Source organism: Uloborus diversus, chromosome 4 (assembly GCF_026930045.1).
Source record: "Uloborus diversus isolate 005 chromosome 4, Udiv.v.3.1, whole genome shotgun sequence".
Lineage (NCBI taxonomy): Eukaryota > Metazoa > Arthropoda > Arachnida > Araneae > Uloboridae > Uloborus > Uloborus diversus.
In genome coordinates this window covers 177,418,458-177,436,470 of record NC_072734.1, presented here as the reverse complement: position 1 = coordinate 177,436,470, position 18,013 = coordinate 177,418,458, and the positions used below count along the sequence as shown (strand labels likewise).

Sequence of the window (18,013 nt, the reverse complement as noted above, 5' to 3'; positions counted from 1 at the left end):
TAAATAAAAATGTATAATACTAAGCTGTTTACGCCTAACGCAAAATATCCGCAAAAACAGGATATCTGTACTGATATTCCAATTATTTTTGAAGTACACAACGTGTTTTACGTTTAATTAATAAATATTTCCAAACCAATAAATATTGAAGTGTCATTTTCTCTTTACATTATAAAGATTATCAGTTATTTATATCCGTAGTTTCATATAATATATCACGAAATCGCTGTGAAAACATTCTAATGTCGTTCATTAATTTGTTGAGACTCTAGCTCAGCCTAATTATAAACAAGCAACACGAAATCTTAAAACAAAAAGCCCAAAAAGTTAAGTCCACGCGCAAGCGCAGTTGAAATGGCAAATTTGTGATAACCGGGATTTAACGTCTAGTCAGAGAATATTGTATTTTTTATATAACAATAACTGGTTTGAAATTAATGAAAAACAATATAATACTCGAATTTCAGGTAACAATAGAAAGTTATAAAACCAAATAACACGAATATTAAAAAGCAATTATTTTTCTTGGCACCACGGCTGTTTAATGAACTAACGGAAGATGTTAGGAATGAGAAGAACTTCAAAAAATATAAACAAGTGGTCGATGAATATATACAAAATAACGAGATTCTATCAATAATTAACTTTTAGCTGATAAAATATACTGACTTGCCAACCGGGATGGATTTTGTATTGTATTTTTTATAATATAAAATGTTTCAATGCGAGTTATTGTGTTTGTTTTTTTTTTCTGGAGTCAAACAGTCGAATTATTGTTCTGTGTGAAATATTTATTACTTGTGTAAAATTAATTTGTAAATATTATATTGTTTAATACATATCTGTGTTTGTACTCCATACTAAACCGATTAAATAACACAGCGGACAGTGTCTTTGGCGCTCTTCAGTGTTGAATTTATTACTAACTCATGTTGAACTATAATTAAGATTTTCTTAATATTTCGTTATGACGTTTGTAATTTATGTTTTATAATTTGTATGTTTTAACTTTATTTTATTTTGCTTACTGTTATGTATGTGTGTTTTGTTAATTTTAAAAAAAAAGTACTCAGCATTCTATTTTGGTTTCTTCGATTTTAATAACCTGTAAAAACAAAGAATCAGTGTTTCAAAATTAACAGCAATTTTTTTTTTTTTTTTAAATGAAAGAAATGTACTTCTAATTTAGCTCTAGCAACAGAAATTTCTGTATTCTGGTGATTCTTGAAGTGATAATATTCAACTACCCGTAAAAACTAACATTGAATTACAAATTTGAAAAAATCAGACTCGAATAAATTGTATGGCCAAACACATTTCAATCAAAACAAAATAAAATTTAGTTTATCTTGTTCCAAGACATAGTTCTTGATTGTAACATAAAACCTGACAACGGGCCACAAAAATCAGCTTCAGGGGCCCAATATGGCACGCAGATCGTAGGATAGGCTTCAGTGGCTAAGAACGCTCTAAAACACGTAAGTATTTGTGATTACAAATTACATCCAAAAACACAAAAATATAAATGAAAAGAGACACTTATAAACTTCCGTTGCCGGCATTCATGTCACTAAGTGAATTATCGCAACATCGTTCAGACTAGAGGCTTCTTTGAAATTCCAAGCGGAACACAACCGCGAACTGCCATCTTGATAAAATAAGACTACCCATTATTCCATTCAATTATTGTCACAAGTTACGTAGTTCTCTACAATTGCATATCACTAAACTCAAAGAAATGATATTGCATTAGTAAATAAATTTAAATGAAGTAAATTCAGACGACTAGAATGAAATTTATAGTTTAAATTTTTCCGAAATACCTAACCACAACCATATCACCGGGCATAAATTCAAAATGAAATCAACTACAATTTTTCTTTTCCCTCCGTGCTCTAGAGGGACTGGAACAAAATATTTGCTAACAAATTCTGCCCTTCTTGGAACCCCAGCACACGGAAAAAAGGAAATACTTTAAGACATGAACAAAAAGTAAAAAATATATTAGAGGCCATCTGTTTGTGTGAAAAAATTATAATTTAAACATAATGGAATAATTGACACATTTTTAAAAAAACAATCTAAACAAATACGTCATTGCAATTCTAAAGTCATTTCTATTCAAGCTTTACGTAAATATTCCCTAGAGAAAGGTTTTGTAAAAAAAAATCAGCTAAACTATTTTTAGTTTCAACAAATTTTATTCCAAATTCATTTTTATCAATCCAGTTCCTTAGGAAATGGTACCCAACATCAATCTGCTTAGTTCTGTAATTTTCTATTGCAGTATTATAAAAATCGATTGCAACTAGATTGTTACAGTACAGAGTATTGTGCAGCTCTGGTTAGTTGAGCTGTGACCTTAACTATGTTTACCTGTTTCAGGGGAGTTGGGTGAAAAATAAACGTGTTATTGGCTTAGATTTTAGTTGGAATATTTTTGAAAAACTACTAAGAAAGTTTCTCAATTCATCGCCAACTACCCCTCCCTATTTACCGAAACAGAGGTAAACATTGTCTGAGTCGAAACTTAATTTTTCAGAGCCACACAATACTCTTTATTAATCAATCTAAAATTCTGAACTCTTTTCGTGGCCAATTCATTTAAAATACTTTTGATCCACATAACTTAATTAGATTGTTCGCTAATTGAAACATACTCTGCCCCATCGTTGACAGCGCTACGTATTTTTGTTTGAATGTACACCATATGATTCGTACCCTGTCCAAAAACACTACAAGCTTCCCCCCCCCCCCCGCCATTGAAATCCGGTCGTCGTGATTCGAGGCGTAATCAGTATCAGAATAACAATGATTTATTCCATTTACAGACAAAATTTAGAATTCAGGGATTTAGGTTGTCTCATAGATCTCTTCTTTAAAATTCGCATATAGATACGCATTGCAATTATCTACTTGGAAATGTACCCAATGTAGCTTATACACAAAAATTGAAAAGAAAGCCTCAATCAAAGGAAAGCAAATTACTGGTAAAAACACTTGCCCCATACCTGATGGTTACCTAAAATTACCAGCCTGGCCTTAAAGCGCATTATTTCATTCTACTCATCTGTTTTTAAATCAAAAACACCCATCTATACCCTTTTTTCTTTCTAAAATTTTCTGGCAGTGGAAACAATTCGTAAACGTTTCTTTCTCAGATCACCTGAATTTCTTGAGCCATTGCGTTTTGCCAATCTTCACTTTCTGGCGTTTTCAAACTTGGTTTCAAATTCGAAGGAATTACAACTTCGGAAATGTTAGCTTCTAGCTTAATTGAATTATCCCCCTTATCTTCATCAGAATTTGATACTTTTCTTGAATTATCATCACAAGTCAAATCAAAATATTTTGGGTCATATTCAATGTTATTTTCAGAATAATAAACCTCAGCTTCGCGATTCGGACTTTAGAACCGTCGTGTCAATAGAATAACACATATCCATGCATTCTCTACTTTGCCTTGGTATTTCTTTAACTCATTTAATTCTCAACATGCTATTTTATGATTTTCAGGATAGTCTTCTTCTACTTCAGATTTACTCAGTAATGAAATAAAACTGTGTCCCTCTGTTTCCCGTTCCTGGGATTTTTTTTTTTTTCGCCCAGAATTTATTTTCAGCGTTTCTGTCACTTCGCAATTTTCAGGATCCCGAATTCTATAACCTTTTGTATGAAACACATATCCTACCACTGCTCCCTGTTTAGCTTTCATATCCAATTTGTCTATTTTCTGTTTTGGAAGCCCAATATACGAAATATAGCCAAAAAGCAGGGAGTGTTTGATAAATGGCTTTCTTCCCCCAAATAGCTCAAAAAAGGTTTTGGTTTTTCCTTTTAAAACCGCTCTAGTCCGTAAGTAGTGGAAGCACATAGCTGCTTTTTCGGCTCAAAACTGCTGAGGCAAACCCGATTTATTTAAAAGTCTCCTAATTCCATTCATTCATGTTGAGTTATAGAGTTCTATGACGCTACTTTGTTAACTGGAGGGTTTGTTGGTTTTTTCAATTCTTATGCTTTGGTCGTTAAGGTAAATTTCAAACCGGGAGTTCAGAAATTCCTCTCCGTTATCGGATCCCTTTTAATTTCTTTCCCGCAAATCTCTCTGTTCTCTTTTGAAACCTGACAAAGTATTCAAAAACCTCACTTTTCTTCTTTAAGAAATAAACCAAAAACTTTCTTGAAAAATCGTCCATTATTGTGGAAAAAATCCCCTCCCCCCCCCCCTTAAAGAACTCAACTGCTAAGAAACCCTTCACTTTTAAATGCAAAACATCTTACCCGGCTTTGGCTTGAATCTCCGTTACAGGTTTAAACGAATTTCTCCGATTTTTCAATTTTACACGGATAACAATCTGACACATTTTTACTTTTTGTATGCAGTGAAAGACAGTGAAGTACAGAATCACACTTTTCAGTATTTGTAATATAGTTTTTGTCTTCATCATAAACACGTTGATGAAAACTTTAAGACTCAAAGGGTTCTAAAAGTTAAAATGTAAGGAAACGGACGAGTTCAAGGTTACAAGAATTTCAAATTCTACTGTAGTTCTCGAGCATCTACTTTTCTAAATGAGCATGTCCTTCAAGGCGAATAAAATATGACAAACAATGCATAATAATGTAAATATTCTATTTTAAATTAAAAAGCTGTAATTTTTACGAGAACTTAACACTGCCAGATAAGAAATGAAAAGCTGAAAATTTTAAAATATAGTCAGGCACGGCCTGAACTTGTTTTAAAATTATGTTGGGAAGGCGTATAATCTCAATTTGTCGAATGGAACTTACATATTTGCCGATTAATAAAATGCTGGTGCATGCACATTAAGTACGCGCAATTAAGTACAATATCTAATGAAATTTGGACATTCGAGCATTCAAAAATTGCAACATTACAATTATGTCCCAAATTTGCCGAATCGCCAGACAAAATTTTCCCAATATGGCATTTTTGGGGAGGTCATAGGGACTTCCCACGACCTCCCGTCGAGTGCCTTTGAATATAGTTTCTAAAATTATTTTTATGTTCATAAGTCAATGCTACTAGTGCATTTTTACTTAAGTAAGACTTTAATTTCCTGCTGACGCAAATATAAAACTTTTAAAACACAAGAGTATCGTGTTTGTATATTAAGATGCTTATTTTTTTATTAGGTTTTTTTTTTTTTTTGAGTACTTCATTGATGATTTTTTTAATTATCATTATTTTAGTTTTGATCGATAATTATGAAAGCTGGCTCCAGATTACAGAGAATTTTGAGTCGTTCAGACATCAGAGTATTGTTTTTCCAGAGTGACAAATTCTTCAACAAAAAATAACAGTAAACTTGATACTGTTTGCATGTCTCTCGGTCACGCTGTTGTTTTATTTATTTACATTTTATTCATCGAATTATGAACAGGATATAAAATTTTCTGACGCTGTAACGTAAAGTTTATAAATAAAATGGTTAAACGCAAACTGTTAAAGAATTTAAAACTGAACATAAGAATGAAAAAAAAAAAAACGGAAGATCGAAGTCAATCGCGATCCGCTGAAAATTTATTAGAAAACATAAGGATTTAAATTTTAAGTACTAACATCCTATATAACACAAAATATAATCGTAAACAAAGTCTAATGTTCTAATAACTTTAAATACGATCAAGAAAGGAATTGATTTCTTTTTAAATCAAATTTGAGTTTCAGAAACTGTTTAAAAACTATCATACGCACAGTAAAATGTTCAGAATCACAACAACGACTCGGATTTTTGCTATAAAGCAATCGCTGCAACTTAGCAACTAAAATAAATTGCAAAGTCAACATCAACGAATATTTGGATACGAATTACGATTTCAAAATAAACATTGTTATTTTACATACATTCTCGATGATAAAGAAAACTACATTTTGAGGAAAAGGAAATGAATAATATAACTAGCACTTACCTTTAACTTGGATTACAGCTGAGTAGTTCTACCTCAGCACAACCGAAATATTGTCAAACATGGCTGTCGATACCTTGAATTCATTAGTTTCTCTTTCCGTATGAAAAGAAACAACTTTTGCGCATCGTTTTGCGCAATCTAAAACAGTTTTAGTCTTTCTCTGTCATTTAGCAGAGCAGTATTAAACTGCAAGAAAAAACAGTATATTACTATAAAAACAACAATTGTTTTTTGCAGTGTAGAACTAAAAACTGAAAGTTATTGGAAAAAAACTTAAAGTATTTATTTGCTACGCCGCAATGGCAATTATTGAATCGTTTGTAGGAAAACTAGCTAAATCCATTTAAAAGCATTTTTGGCAGAAAAAATATTTCACGCTCCGCCCTCTTCATTTTTACAAAAGATCTTTTCTTGTTTAAGTAGCATTCGGTGTAAGGCTTCATTTTTGTTGAGCAATCACGATTGCTTATTGTTCTCACTTGACTGTTTTGATGTGCTATCATTTTATTTTCCTGCCAGCACCCTCTGCAGCATCACCGTCGGCCGGATCCTCACGATGCTGCTCCTATAGCGAAAACCGCCTCCAGGTTGCATCCATATCCTACACACACGCGCATACCTACACAACCTCACACGCACACGCACACACATACACAAACACATATACACCTACACACATACACAAACACATACACACACAAACACATACACACACAAACACATACACACACAAACACATACACACACAAACACATACACACACAAACACATACGCACACAAACACATACACACACATACACACACATGCACACAAACATATACGCACACAAACACATACACACACATGCACGCAACTACCCACACATTCATGCCTGCACACAGACACAAACACATATGCCTACACACACATACACAAACACATATGCCTACACACACATACACATACCACCCCACACACAAACATTCATACACACAACTACCCACACACTTATGCCTGCACACAGACACAAACACATACGCCTACATACACACACTCGTGATTGCGAAAAACATAATTTGAATTCAAGATGTCAAAATTCAAATTAATTTTTTATTTTCTTTCTTGCTTCCTTTTACATAGTGATGAAAGCTTTGTATCCGCGAAAAATTTTCACTCAAATATCGGCCTACATTTCCTGGTTGCTCACACCCGAATGAACGTTGAGATGTTTCTTCGACCCGACCACATGTGCATGTGTACCTAAGAACGTATGGACACCTGAAATATTCATTTTGACCATCCCTGAATTAATTACCACGAGTTTTCTCGTGACGTCTACGTGTGTGCGTATGTGTTTGCGCATGTATGTACGTATATATCTCGCATAACTCAAAAACGGTATGCCGTAGAATGTTGAAATTTTGCAAATAAGCTCTGAGTGGGATCTAGTTTTGCATCTTTCTTTTCGGTTGCCTTCAGATGTTCCAAAAAGGGGTTTTTTACCTCTTTTTTGAGGAAAACCAGTGTTAATTTCCATGCTAACTCAAGTAATGTTTAATTTCATGAACGCTTGGAAATTGTATATCTCCAAGTTTTTGGTCACCAAGTTTTGTCGCCAACGGCGATAGATCGCCAAGATCGCGACAAAATTAGCGAAAAAAAAATGTTCCGAATCTGGTTTCAATTTTGCGCTATTGGTGATATTTAGAGAATTATCCAATGAATCACGTTAAAATTATCGATATTGGGAAAATTAATTTCTGTAAAACGCTTTTTTGCATCGGTTCGTGATAAGCAGGGGGGGGGGAATATTTAAAGTGGTTTCCCCCCCCCCCCCCTAGTTATTCAAAAAACATGCATTATTTAATAGACGTAAAAACAAGAGCTAGTAGTGTAGTGTCCACATTTGTTTTTTTGAACTAGCAGTATTGTTTAATTATTGTCAGATAAAAAAGATTTGGATTGAGCTGGTTTGGCAGTAAATCGGCCTTCTTTTTAACTTCTCATTCAAATTCAATTCATGTGGCTTCTGAATTTCGTAACAGGTACACTTTATAGCAAAACTTTCACATAAATTACTTAATTGGTGAGTTCCAACTCCCTCATTCACTTATCATTTTATATTGTTCGAAAGAACTTCGGTTTTTTTTTTCTGCAGGAGAAGAAGCGTGCTCCAAATTTAAGGATGTATTTGAACAGTAGTTACATAATAATTGCTAGCTTCGTGAGAATTCTAAGCTAAACTAAATTAAATAACTGGAATATTGCGCACATGTTACTGGTCCGCATTTGGAGACCATGAATTTACAAACGACTTTCCAAACGGTACTTGCGGGAGTTTTTCTGTATTACTATAAAGAATGCGGTTGTAGCGACTGTAATCGTAACAGGAATTTTCGATTCTTCGTCAGATGAGAAGGGCCAATTTCACTTTGTTTCTAACTAGTAAAGCGTATTTTAATTAAATCCTTTTTTTTCCTTCGAGGAAGTGAGATTTTTGTTTTACGTTATATTTGAAATGCATGTTTGAATAAAATTATTTTTTCCATGAGGCAGTGCGATTTTTGTCTTGCCTAACAATGGGGTGGTTTTTTTCAGTCAAAAGTACTACTTTTAGTCATTGAAATGGATAGAATGAGCAAAAAAAAATTACATAGACCCAGAAAATACTTTCATTTTCTCAACAGTTTTTTTTAAATTAATTTTTTAATTGTCTGATTTTTCAAACAAGGCGTGGTCTTTATGACGTCCCAAATGATACATTTTGGCGCATCTTTCTACCACGGTTCCACGTTATGATAATCAAGCAGCGAATTGCGCTCTACGCTTGCTATTAACCGTTGCCAATACACGTGAGTAAAGATGCGAATTTAATATTTTGTTCTGTGAATGGCAGCATTGAATGGCATTTCATCATTTGTAATGTCACACGACGGAAGTGTAAACAATGAAAGCGCAGAGATTTAAGTAATTTTTTTTAAAAATATTGAACCGAAATAAATTATTTAATAAGAAGTTCCGTCTAGAGCAAAACGAGCCTACTTTCCCGTATACCCATACTATTTTCTAGTGCCTGATTAATATTCTCAAAAATGGCTAATATCGCAAATTGTTTCTAACATATTTTTTAAATATTTTAAGCTGATTTCCAGGAATAAAAAATTCCTCACTCATCTAAAAAATTAGATGCGTTAAAAAAAACGTACAAATAAAATAGCAGCACCTTTTAAACAAAGCAGCTAATACACTTTTTTCCATTAAAAATTTTTTTTAACAGCTTTCAAAACGAAAGAATAATAATTTAAATTATAAGCTCATTAAAATAAATTAATACATCATATAAAAAAATCGTTTCTTTTTCCCCTGCTGCCAAAAATATTTTTTTTAATTAGTTAATGCACCTTACTAAAATAAATAAAAACAATAAAATGTCAACTTAAAAAAATAATTTTCATCGTCAAAAAAAAAATCGTCTGCGCATATCTTTATGTAGAAACATAAATGACTTCGATTGATCCGCCGAAAACTGAATACCTAAATTAAAACTTTAGCGTGAAAATAAAAAACAAATCATATCAACAATAATTATTTCACAGTTAAAACCATAGCTGCGGAGTCGGAGTCGGAGTCAGGTGCCCCTAAATTCTAGGAGTTGGAGTCTGGAGTTTGGCGTCAAGAGCTATTTCCAACAAAATTTGTTTGAAGTAAATCCGCCTTCAAGTACGGGAATCTACATTGACTTTCAGTTTCCCCGTAGGCGCTAATGTTAAGGGATTTGAACTGTTCAAAATTGAACGGAAAATTGTTCAAATCAAAAAGGTATTTTCTATACAAGTTTTTCATCAAAAGCTTTTTCCTACAAAGTTTGTTTGAAGCAAATTCGCCTCAAAAGTTCAGAATTGCCTTGAATTTCCCCGTAGGCGCTAATATTAAGTTTTTTTGAACTGCTTAAAATTGAACAAAAAATAGTTCAAATCAAAAAATGAAATATAGGAATGGGGTGTCCCCTTGCCGAGATCTTTAGAACAAAAAAAATTGTTCGAATCGGACTATTCACTCAAAAGTTGTTAGGGAGGGACAGACAGACAGACCGACAGACATTTTTTTCCCATCTCAATACCCTACTTTCCAATTTTTAATTTTTCGTATTTATTTAATTATTTTAAATGTTCTTGACTTTTTTTTTTTGTTTTTCGTGATATTTTTAAGATGCATCAGCCTTTTTTCATGCTTTTTTCTTCTTTTCCTGAATTTTACTGGGAAAGTAAGCTAAAAAATGGTCAGATCCTATGTTTCTAAGCACGCTCTTTCAGAAAAAAATACTTTTAAATTTCGGAAACGACCCCATTATAATCCATATTTTAACAAATTCTTTTTTCTTTCATAGGGGTGCGGAGTACCCCTTAATTGTAATGCATATGGAAGTCATTTTGTTTACTCATAGGGGTGCTTCTGTTTAACTGCAATACTTTTTAGAGCAATCACGATTGCTTATTGCTCTTCATTTGACTGTTTTGAGGTGCTATCATTTTATTTTCCCTCCAGCACCCTCTGCAGCATCACCGTCGACCGGCTCCTCCAGCGAAAACCGTCTTCAGGTTGCGTCAATATCCTGCACTTACACGCATACATACATGCACGTACACACACACAAACACATACACACACATACATACGCCTACACACACATACACAAACACATACACACATGCATACATACAGATACCGACACATACACACACACCTAAACACAACTACCCACACACTCATGCTTGCACACAGACACAAACACATATGCCTACACACACATACACATTCTCCCCCCCCCCCCACACACAAAAACACTCATACACACAACTACCCACACACTCACACCTGCACACAGACATAAACACATGCCTACACATACCCCCCATGCCTACACATACATACACATACCCCCTACACACAAAAACACAAACCTTGCCCCCGCACACACACATAAACACACACGCCTACACACACACACACACGCACTCGTGATTGCAAAAAACATAATTTGAATTCAAGAGGCACAAAATTAATTTTTTTTTTTTTTGCAAGGGAGGGGGGATAGTTACGGACTTTGAGGGAAGGTCGTCGTTATTCCTTCCATCGAATTTTTCTATTACATGGAGTATACGTGGATTTTAAGTTAAAGGATGTGCGTATTAGTTTAAAGACATTGTTTTTTATTACTTCAGTGGGAGGACTTTATTGACTACAGAAACTCTATGCCTTTTTTTTTTCATTCCATTTCCGTACCTTCTTGCCTGAAGCCTTAGGATAAGCAGGTGTTGCAATGAGGTTAATTGTTCCCAGACATTAACCATGTCGATAATTGAGTTCGAGTTGAGTAGTTACCAACTTATCCTCCGGACTAGAAAAAAACTTTTCAAAATATTTGCGGACCGGTGATGATGTTTCCCTATTTTGCAAAGGAAAAAAATATATATTAATTTGAATTTTTGGCATCTTGAATTCAAATATGTTTTTTCGCAATCACGAGCGGTGTGTGGTGTGTGTTTATGTAGGTGCATGTGTGTTGTTTGTGTAGGCGCATGTGTGTGTGTGTTTGTTTAGGCGCATGTGTGTGTGTTTGTGTAGGCGCATGTGTGTGGGTGCGTGTGTATGTGTGTATGTATGCATGTGTGTATGTATGCATGTGTGTGCGTGTTGTGCATGCAATGCTGTGTGTGTACGCGCGTGTGTGTGTGTAGGCGTTCGTGTGTGTGTATGTAGGCATATGTGTCTGTGTCTGTGCGCAGGCATGAGTGTGTGTATGTGTGTAGGAATGTGTGTTTGTGTCTGTGCGCAGGCATGAGTGTATGTATGTGTGTGTATGCGTGTGTGTGTGTAGGATATGGACGCAACCTGGAGACGGTTTTCGCTAGAGGAGCAGCATCGTGAGGCCGGTCAACGCGACGGTGGTGCTGGCAGAGGGTGCTGGTGGGAAAATAAAATCATAGGAATTCAAAACAGTCAAATGAGAACAATAAGCAATCGTGATTGCTCAAAAAAAAAAAAAAAACGAGTTACAGACCGTTAAAAAATATGAAAAAAATATTTTGGACCAGTGATGTTCTCCACCCTTCCCTCCCGTCTCACTTTTTACACAATCGTCATATATATAATAGCCAATGATCGAGTAACGCTGACGTCATCAACAATGAAACTCGCGCCATAGTTTGATAATTTGATAATAGTTTTTGGTAATGCTTGACATCCAGGGAAATACTTCATTTTGGCAAGGCTGAACTGGATCCGATAGCTTAACTGTTTTACTCGTAAGTTTGTGTCATTTCAGGGAATAGAGAAACTAAAAAGAGGTCAACAATTAACGCTATCTATTGAAGTTTAGGGTTAATCTACTGAAGTTTAGGAGTGATCTACTGGAGTTAGGGTCAAAAGTCAACCTGTAAAAATATCAAAAAACAGGCAACTGCTTCATTCAAATGTAGAAGCAATTTTCACCCGTCACAGCTTGACGAGTGATTTTCTAGTGATAAATAATATCCCGACGACAGGATATATCAGTTAATTCCATTTATTGTAGCAAAATATATTATTTTATGAAAGAACCAACACAGCCTACATTTTCGAGCTCCACTTTGACTGACAAAACTATAAATCGGCGGTGCTTTTTTCTCCCCCTCGTGATTTCTTTCTTCTCAAATGGTTGAGTACACGAAAAGTTAAAAGTCTTAGAAAAAGAATCGGTTGTTTTGACCATTCAGCGTTTGTGGCCAGCAGCCATGATCAATTCCATTTTACATTTCGTTCTGAAAGAGTCGGAGAGCGTTGTTATGGACACAGTACTAAAAGATTGAAGGATCTTTCACATTAAGGAGAAAATCGACATTATTAGTGCTGAGAATACTTGGGGATACGTTTAAGATGTGACCCATTTACATACATAGAGGAAAACATAAACATCAAATGCAGATGTCTGAATACAGCGAAATTCGATCGATGGCTAGGAAGGACTTGTATGTTGTTTAAATGCTGTAGTATGTTATAAATCAAATGATTTATAACATACTACTTTATATATAGCATGCTACTTTAGACAAAGCGTACTTCTTACTATGCTATAAAAATCTAATGTTGGGGATCGCGAGCAGCCAATGAAATTGTTGAAGCGTTGTGACGTAGAAAAGTCGGGACAAATTTCATAGTCGATAAAAAAAATGAACTATTAAGTGAAACTTCTCACTACAACGAACTTCAACTGACCGAAATTTTGTTCGTTGCCACGGAAATTTCGTTGAGGTGAAATTCAAGCATTGTAATGCGAATTAAAATGGGACTTTACATTTATTTCGTATGAAACGGGTGTTTTGTGTTGTATTGGTATTCGCTGTAACAAGATTTCACTGTAGTCTGGAATAGATTACGATTGCAACAACAATAGAGTAGGAGTGCTATACAAATTTATTGCGTAATATTTTTGCCTTTCTCCAACAAAATCATCTGAGTTCAAAATAAGAATAGACCCCAATGGTACGGAATAATTCGGTGCTTGAGATTTCGGCACAGTTGCCAAATTTTGAGCAAATTAGCGTTTTATTCTGACGGGAACGGCAAGGCCGAAAAAATTATATCCCTGAATATATTGTTATTTATATTGCCGTGGCTAAGCACAAAAGTCGTATGCACTTTCTAAGCACTTTTATTATACTTGGCCTGATTGTCACGGCGAAATCTGAGGCCTGGTTTTGCTTATATCTCTGTAACTAGACCACTTAGAGACTTCGGTATTTCACTAAATGATTTGTTTAATCTTAAGGTACAACTTAGCGCTGAAAATTTAAATTCTACAATAAAATTATTATTTCAGTTAGGATGGAAAACAGCAAATTTCATGTAATTTCCCTATTAAATGTTTAAATATAAAACCCATTGTTACAAATTTTGTTGTCTTGCAACAGTAATGTTAAAGCAATCATAATGAAAATTTTGAATCAAGGCTTCTCTAAAGCAAGCATGAAATTAGCAAGCGTAAATCCTAGAGGGGAACAAGGATTAAATTTTAGTGCCAACTGCTTAAAGTTTTAGACACGGTTTTTCCCTTTTAGTATCGAGGATTTTATATGAAAAAATAAGATGAAGTTTCGTGAGGGTAAAATTATTCTATTTCCGAAATATATTTTACACTAAAAAGAATAAAATAACAGAATTTTTTTTTTTTAAATACTAAGCACTTTTCATAATGCACTCAAAAAGACAAAATAACTTTTCTGGGTCAGAAAGGACAATTTAAGAATTCCTGTAGTTGTCGAAAATGGCACCACAAGCGAAGAAATGTGCGGTTCTAGTCATTTCAAACCAAACGTTCTCGTTAAGAAATATATGTATGTTTCAACACTCAGAGTTATCATTGAAAGCTAGATAACGATAAGAAAATCTCTTCATGATTTGAGCCGCACTTTTCTTCGTTTGCGGTGTCATTTTCTTGGAATTTTCGAAAACTGCAGGAATTCTTAAATTGTCCTTTCTGACCCAGAAAAGTTATTTCTTCCTTTTTAGGTGCATTATGCAAAGGTGCTTAGTATTTTTTTAAAAAGTCTCTTATTTTTTATCAAAATTGAGCTACGGTCACCAAGTGATTCTTTGTCACATATTTTACCCAAATACATTGTTTTACTGTCATTTGTGAATAGGAAATATATTTTTAAAAATTCTGAAAAAGTTGCCATCTGTATCAAATACATGGAGGCACACACCCTTAAACGGGAATATTTCATTTTGAACTCAGATGCAGATACGATTTTTTGTACTTAGACTTTTGTGCGTTTCCCATGGTTGACTGCACAGGCAACTACTTTCTACGAATAGGTGTGCAAAAACATGTACCACGCTAAGACAAATGCTTGGAAAATCATGGAGCAATGTCGAAAAATTGCGTACGGGTGGTAGATTTTTTGTGCAATAAATTTCTTTGCTCTACCCCCCCCCCCCTTTACTTGTTCTTTTTTTATTTCAAAACGGTACTTACTTTAAAAACAAGCCTCTTATATCTTTACTAATAATAAAGCTGAAAGTCTCTCTGTCTGTCAGGATCTCTGTGATGCGCATAGCTCTTAGACCGTTCGGCCGATGTTCATGAAATTTGGCACAGAATTAGTTTTAGCATGGGGGTGTGCATCTCGAAGCGATTTTTCGAAAATTCGATTTTGCTCTTTTTATATTCCAATTTTAAGAACATTTTACTGAGCAAATTATCACAACGTGGACGAATAAATTACGGAATTATCATAACGTGGAACCGTAACATGGACAAGCGAATAAATATTGCCAATTGGCGAGAAATTCATCCTCTATTATTTGTCAATATACAGCGAACCAAATGACCTTTTCATTTTCTACTACGGGCAAAACCGTGCGGGTACCACTAGTAAAGAATAAAAACAGAATTATTCGTTTGGATACATTTTTCCTCTTACAGAACACTTTACTTCTTAGATCAACTTATCAGACTAATTAGTCATTGCTGTTCTAAGAAGGAAAGGAGTGAAACAAATGTATACAAGATTTGCAAAGAGTCTTGCTGGATTTTGTCGCAAATCTCTCACATTATATTAAAGATAGAAACAAAATATTCACGAACCCTTACCTCCCATAAGCTTTATTGATAATGTAACCTTTTCTTAGACGCATCATAGAAACGCTTTCCTTAAAGACGGAAAAGATCACCTTAAGCCTCTAAGCTATAGGTCTGTATTTACTTGATGAATTCTTATATCTGGTGGCACACATTTATTATTCGGTCTAGTACATATTGTCATAGTTGAATTAATACTTTTCCCATAAAAAGGCTACAGTTGTCACATGAATATTATATTTAGTAGTAAATGCTAAAGCTGTCGCATCAATATTATATTTTGTTATACATAATTTTTTTTAAATATTTTTCTAACAGAGTAGCCAAGAAGGTCTGTATGTAAAGAAGGAAAAATACGATTCACAAGTACATGTTTGCTATCCATATTTTTAACTTTTATATATATATATATATATATATTATATATATATATATATATATATATATATATATATATATATATATATATATATATATATATATATATATATATATATATATATATATATATATATATATATATATATATATATCGTGTCACGATGTTTGTTCGGGGTAAACTCCGAAACTACTCAACCGATTTGTATCAAATTTCATACCTATGTGTAATTTGGTCCAACTTAAGAGATAGGATAGTTTTTATAATTTTTTACTGAAAATTAAATATTAATTATACAATAATAGTGTGTACTAATTGTTTGGTTCTAAAATTTCCTAATAGATGGCGGTGTAAGTTAATCGATATAACTCTAACATCGTTTGACTTGCTGCAAAAAACAATATGCTAAAAAAAAACCCCGAAACGTTATTTCGTAGAAAGTTTCGGGATTTTACAGGTTTTTATTAACTTCTTCAGAAAATCAACTATCTTTGTCAAAACGTTTTCTGATTTGCTACAAATTGCAGGATTTCTTACTGGTGTGAAAAAATATTTTTTCCCACCAGTATCAAGATTAACTAAACCTGTTTAATAAATGTATATGTTTCAGCTAGATAACGGTTCGTCCAGATGGTCCTTTCAGATAAACTTTGCTTCCACTGAGAGCGAAAAAATGTCTGGATCACAAAGTTTTGGAAGAATTGCAGACAAGTTACATTCGAGCTACTTGCTTGAGAGTCTGTCTTAGCTTTGGCAATGATTGCATTAATGTTGTGAGCGTTTTCTTGGATATGTAGGAAAGTGTGAAGCTTTTATATTAAACCTACGTTTGGCCTCTCTGAAGGTGCCAGACACATAACCGGCTTTAACCAAGAAGAGTACTAAATTGTTCAAAAAGAATCCAGGGTAATTTCTGGAAGGTTACTGAAGTTGAGCGGAAAACATTTCTCTCCCCCCCCCCCCTCCTTAAGACATTTTTGATATCATTAGTTCTTGCAAAGATACGGTCGCAACAGAAATTGCATTGTCGGGCATTGCTGCTAGAAATTGTTTTGATGGTAGACGAACAGCACATTCAACTTTAAAGTTGCCCTATTAGATATTTATAACAAACCAAACGCAATGTGTAAAATTAAAGAAAAAACGCGGAATGGCTGTAGTGTTTTAAAAGAACGCAATTATAATTTTGGGTAAGTGTACTATGGCCCATAAGCAAAAGCATTCATTTGAAGCACATCATAGGAGTATGCAAGATTTGAAAGGTTACGATAAAATTTTAGGTGGTATTGTCTGAATACTGTCTGGTGACTTCAGGTAGACATTACCAGTTATTCCGATTAAATCAACGCATGTTTAAAACAATCGTTTTTATAGCGTAATGTCGATATAATGCGATTGACCATCAACATGCAAGTACAAATGCAAAATTATCTATTCGCACAAGTATTTTCACAATTACAATATTGAAAAAAGAAAACTATTTATTTTAAAGCAGAAAAAAGGAAACTAAAAAACATTTTATGCAACTCTGATTAAATATCTTTCTTATATAGAAAAATGTTTGTCAGATATGAGTTAACGAAGAGTCATTCATTGTTCCTGCCTCTAACCGTTTACAGTTAAATAATATACGAAAAAAAGTAAATCCTTAAGTTAGATATGATTTCAAGAACAATCGTTCACATTTACTGCACCTAAACCTTTAAAATCAAATAATACCAAAACATACAGAAATTATGAAAATGAAAACCATATTATTTATTAACTCATTTAAATATCTTTAGAACAAGATATTCCTAAGTTAGATATGATTTAAAGAATAATCATTCATAAGTACATTGTCTAAGAGTTTTCCCAACAAGCACAAAAATAATAACAAGTGCAAAGAATTTCCAATCACAAATAAACTTCTAAAACAGAAATTATGTACAGAATAACCCCTTTTTTTTCAAGAGAAAAAAGCAGTGGAGGTGACTTTTTCCTTATTAAGTTAGTTTCTATGAATTTTATTGGTCGCGTCGTGACTTTCTATCTACCAATCACGAAGACAATAAATTAAAAAACGTCAGGAGACGGCAAAGGTAAATCAACCAGCAA

The 18,013-nt window shown here is 33.8% G+C and overlaps 1 protein-coding gene across 1 annotated transcript in view; it reads right to left on the bottom strand.

Moving 5' to 3' along the window:
* Positions 1 to 1,069: 1,069 nt before the first annotated feature.
* The window catches only part of LOC129221016 (uncharacterized), a 48,296-nt gene continuing 31,352 nt past the window's right edge, over positions 1,070 to 18,013 (bottom strand). Inside the window, exon 4 of the mRNA XM_054855451.1 lies at positions 1,070 to 1,105. Coding sequence (XP_054711426.1) covers positions 1,070 to 1,105 — 36 coding nt within the window. The remainder of the gene's footprint in view (positions 1,106 to 18,013) is intronic.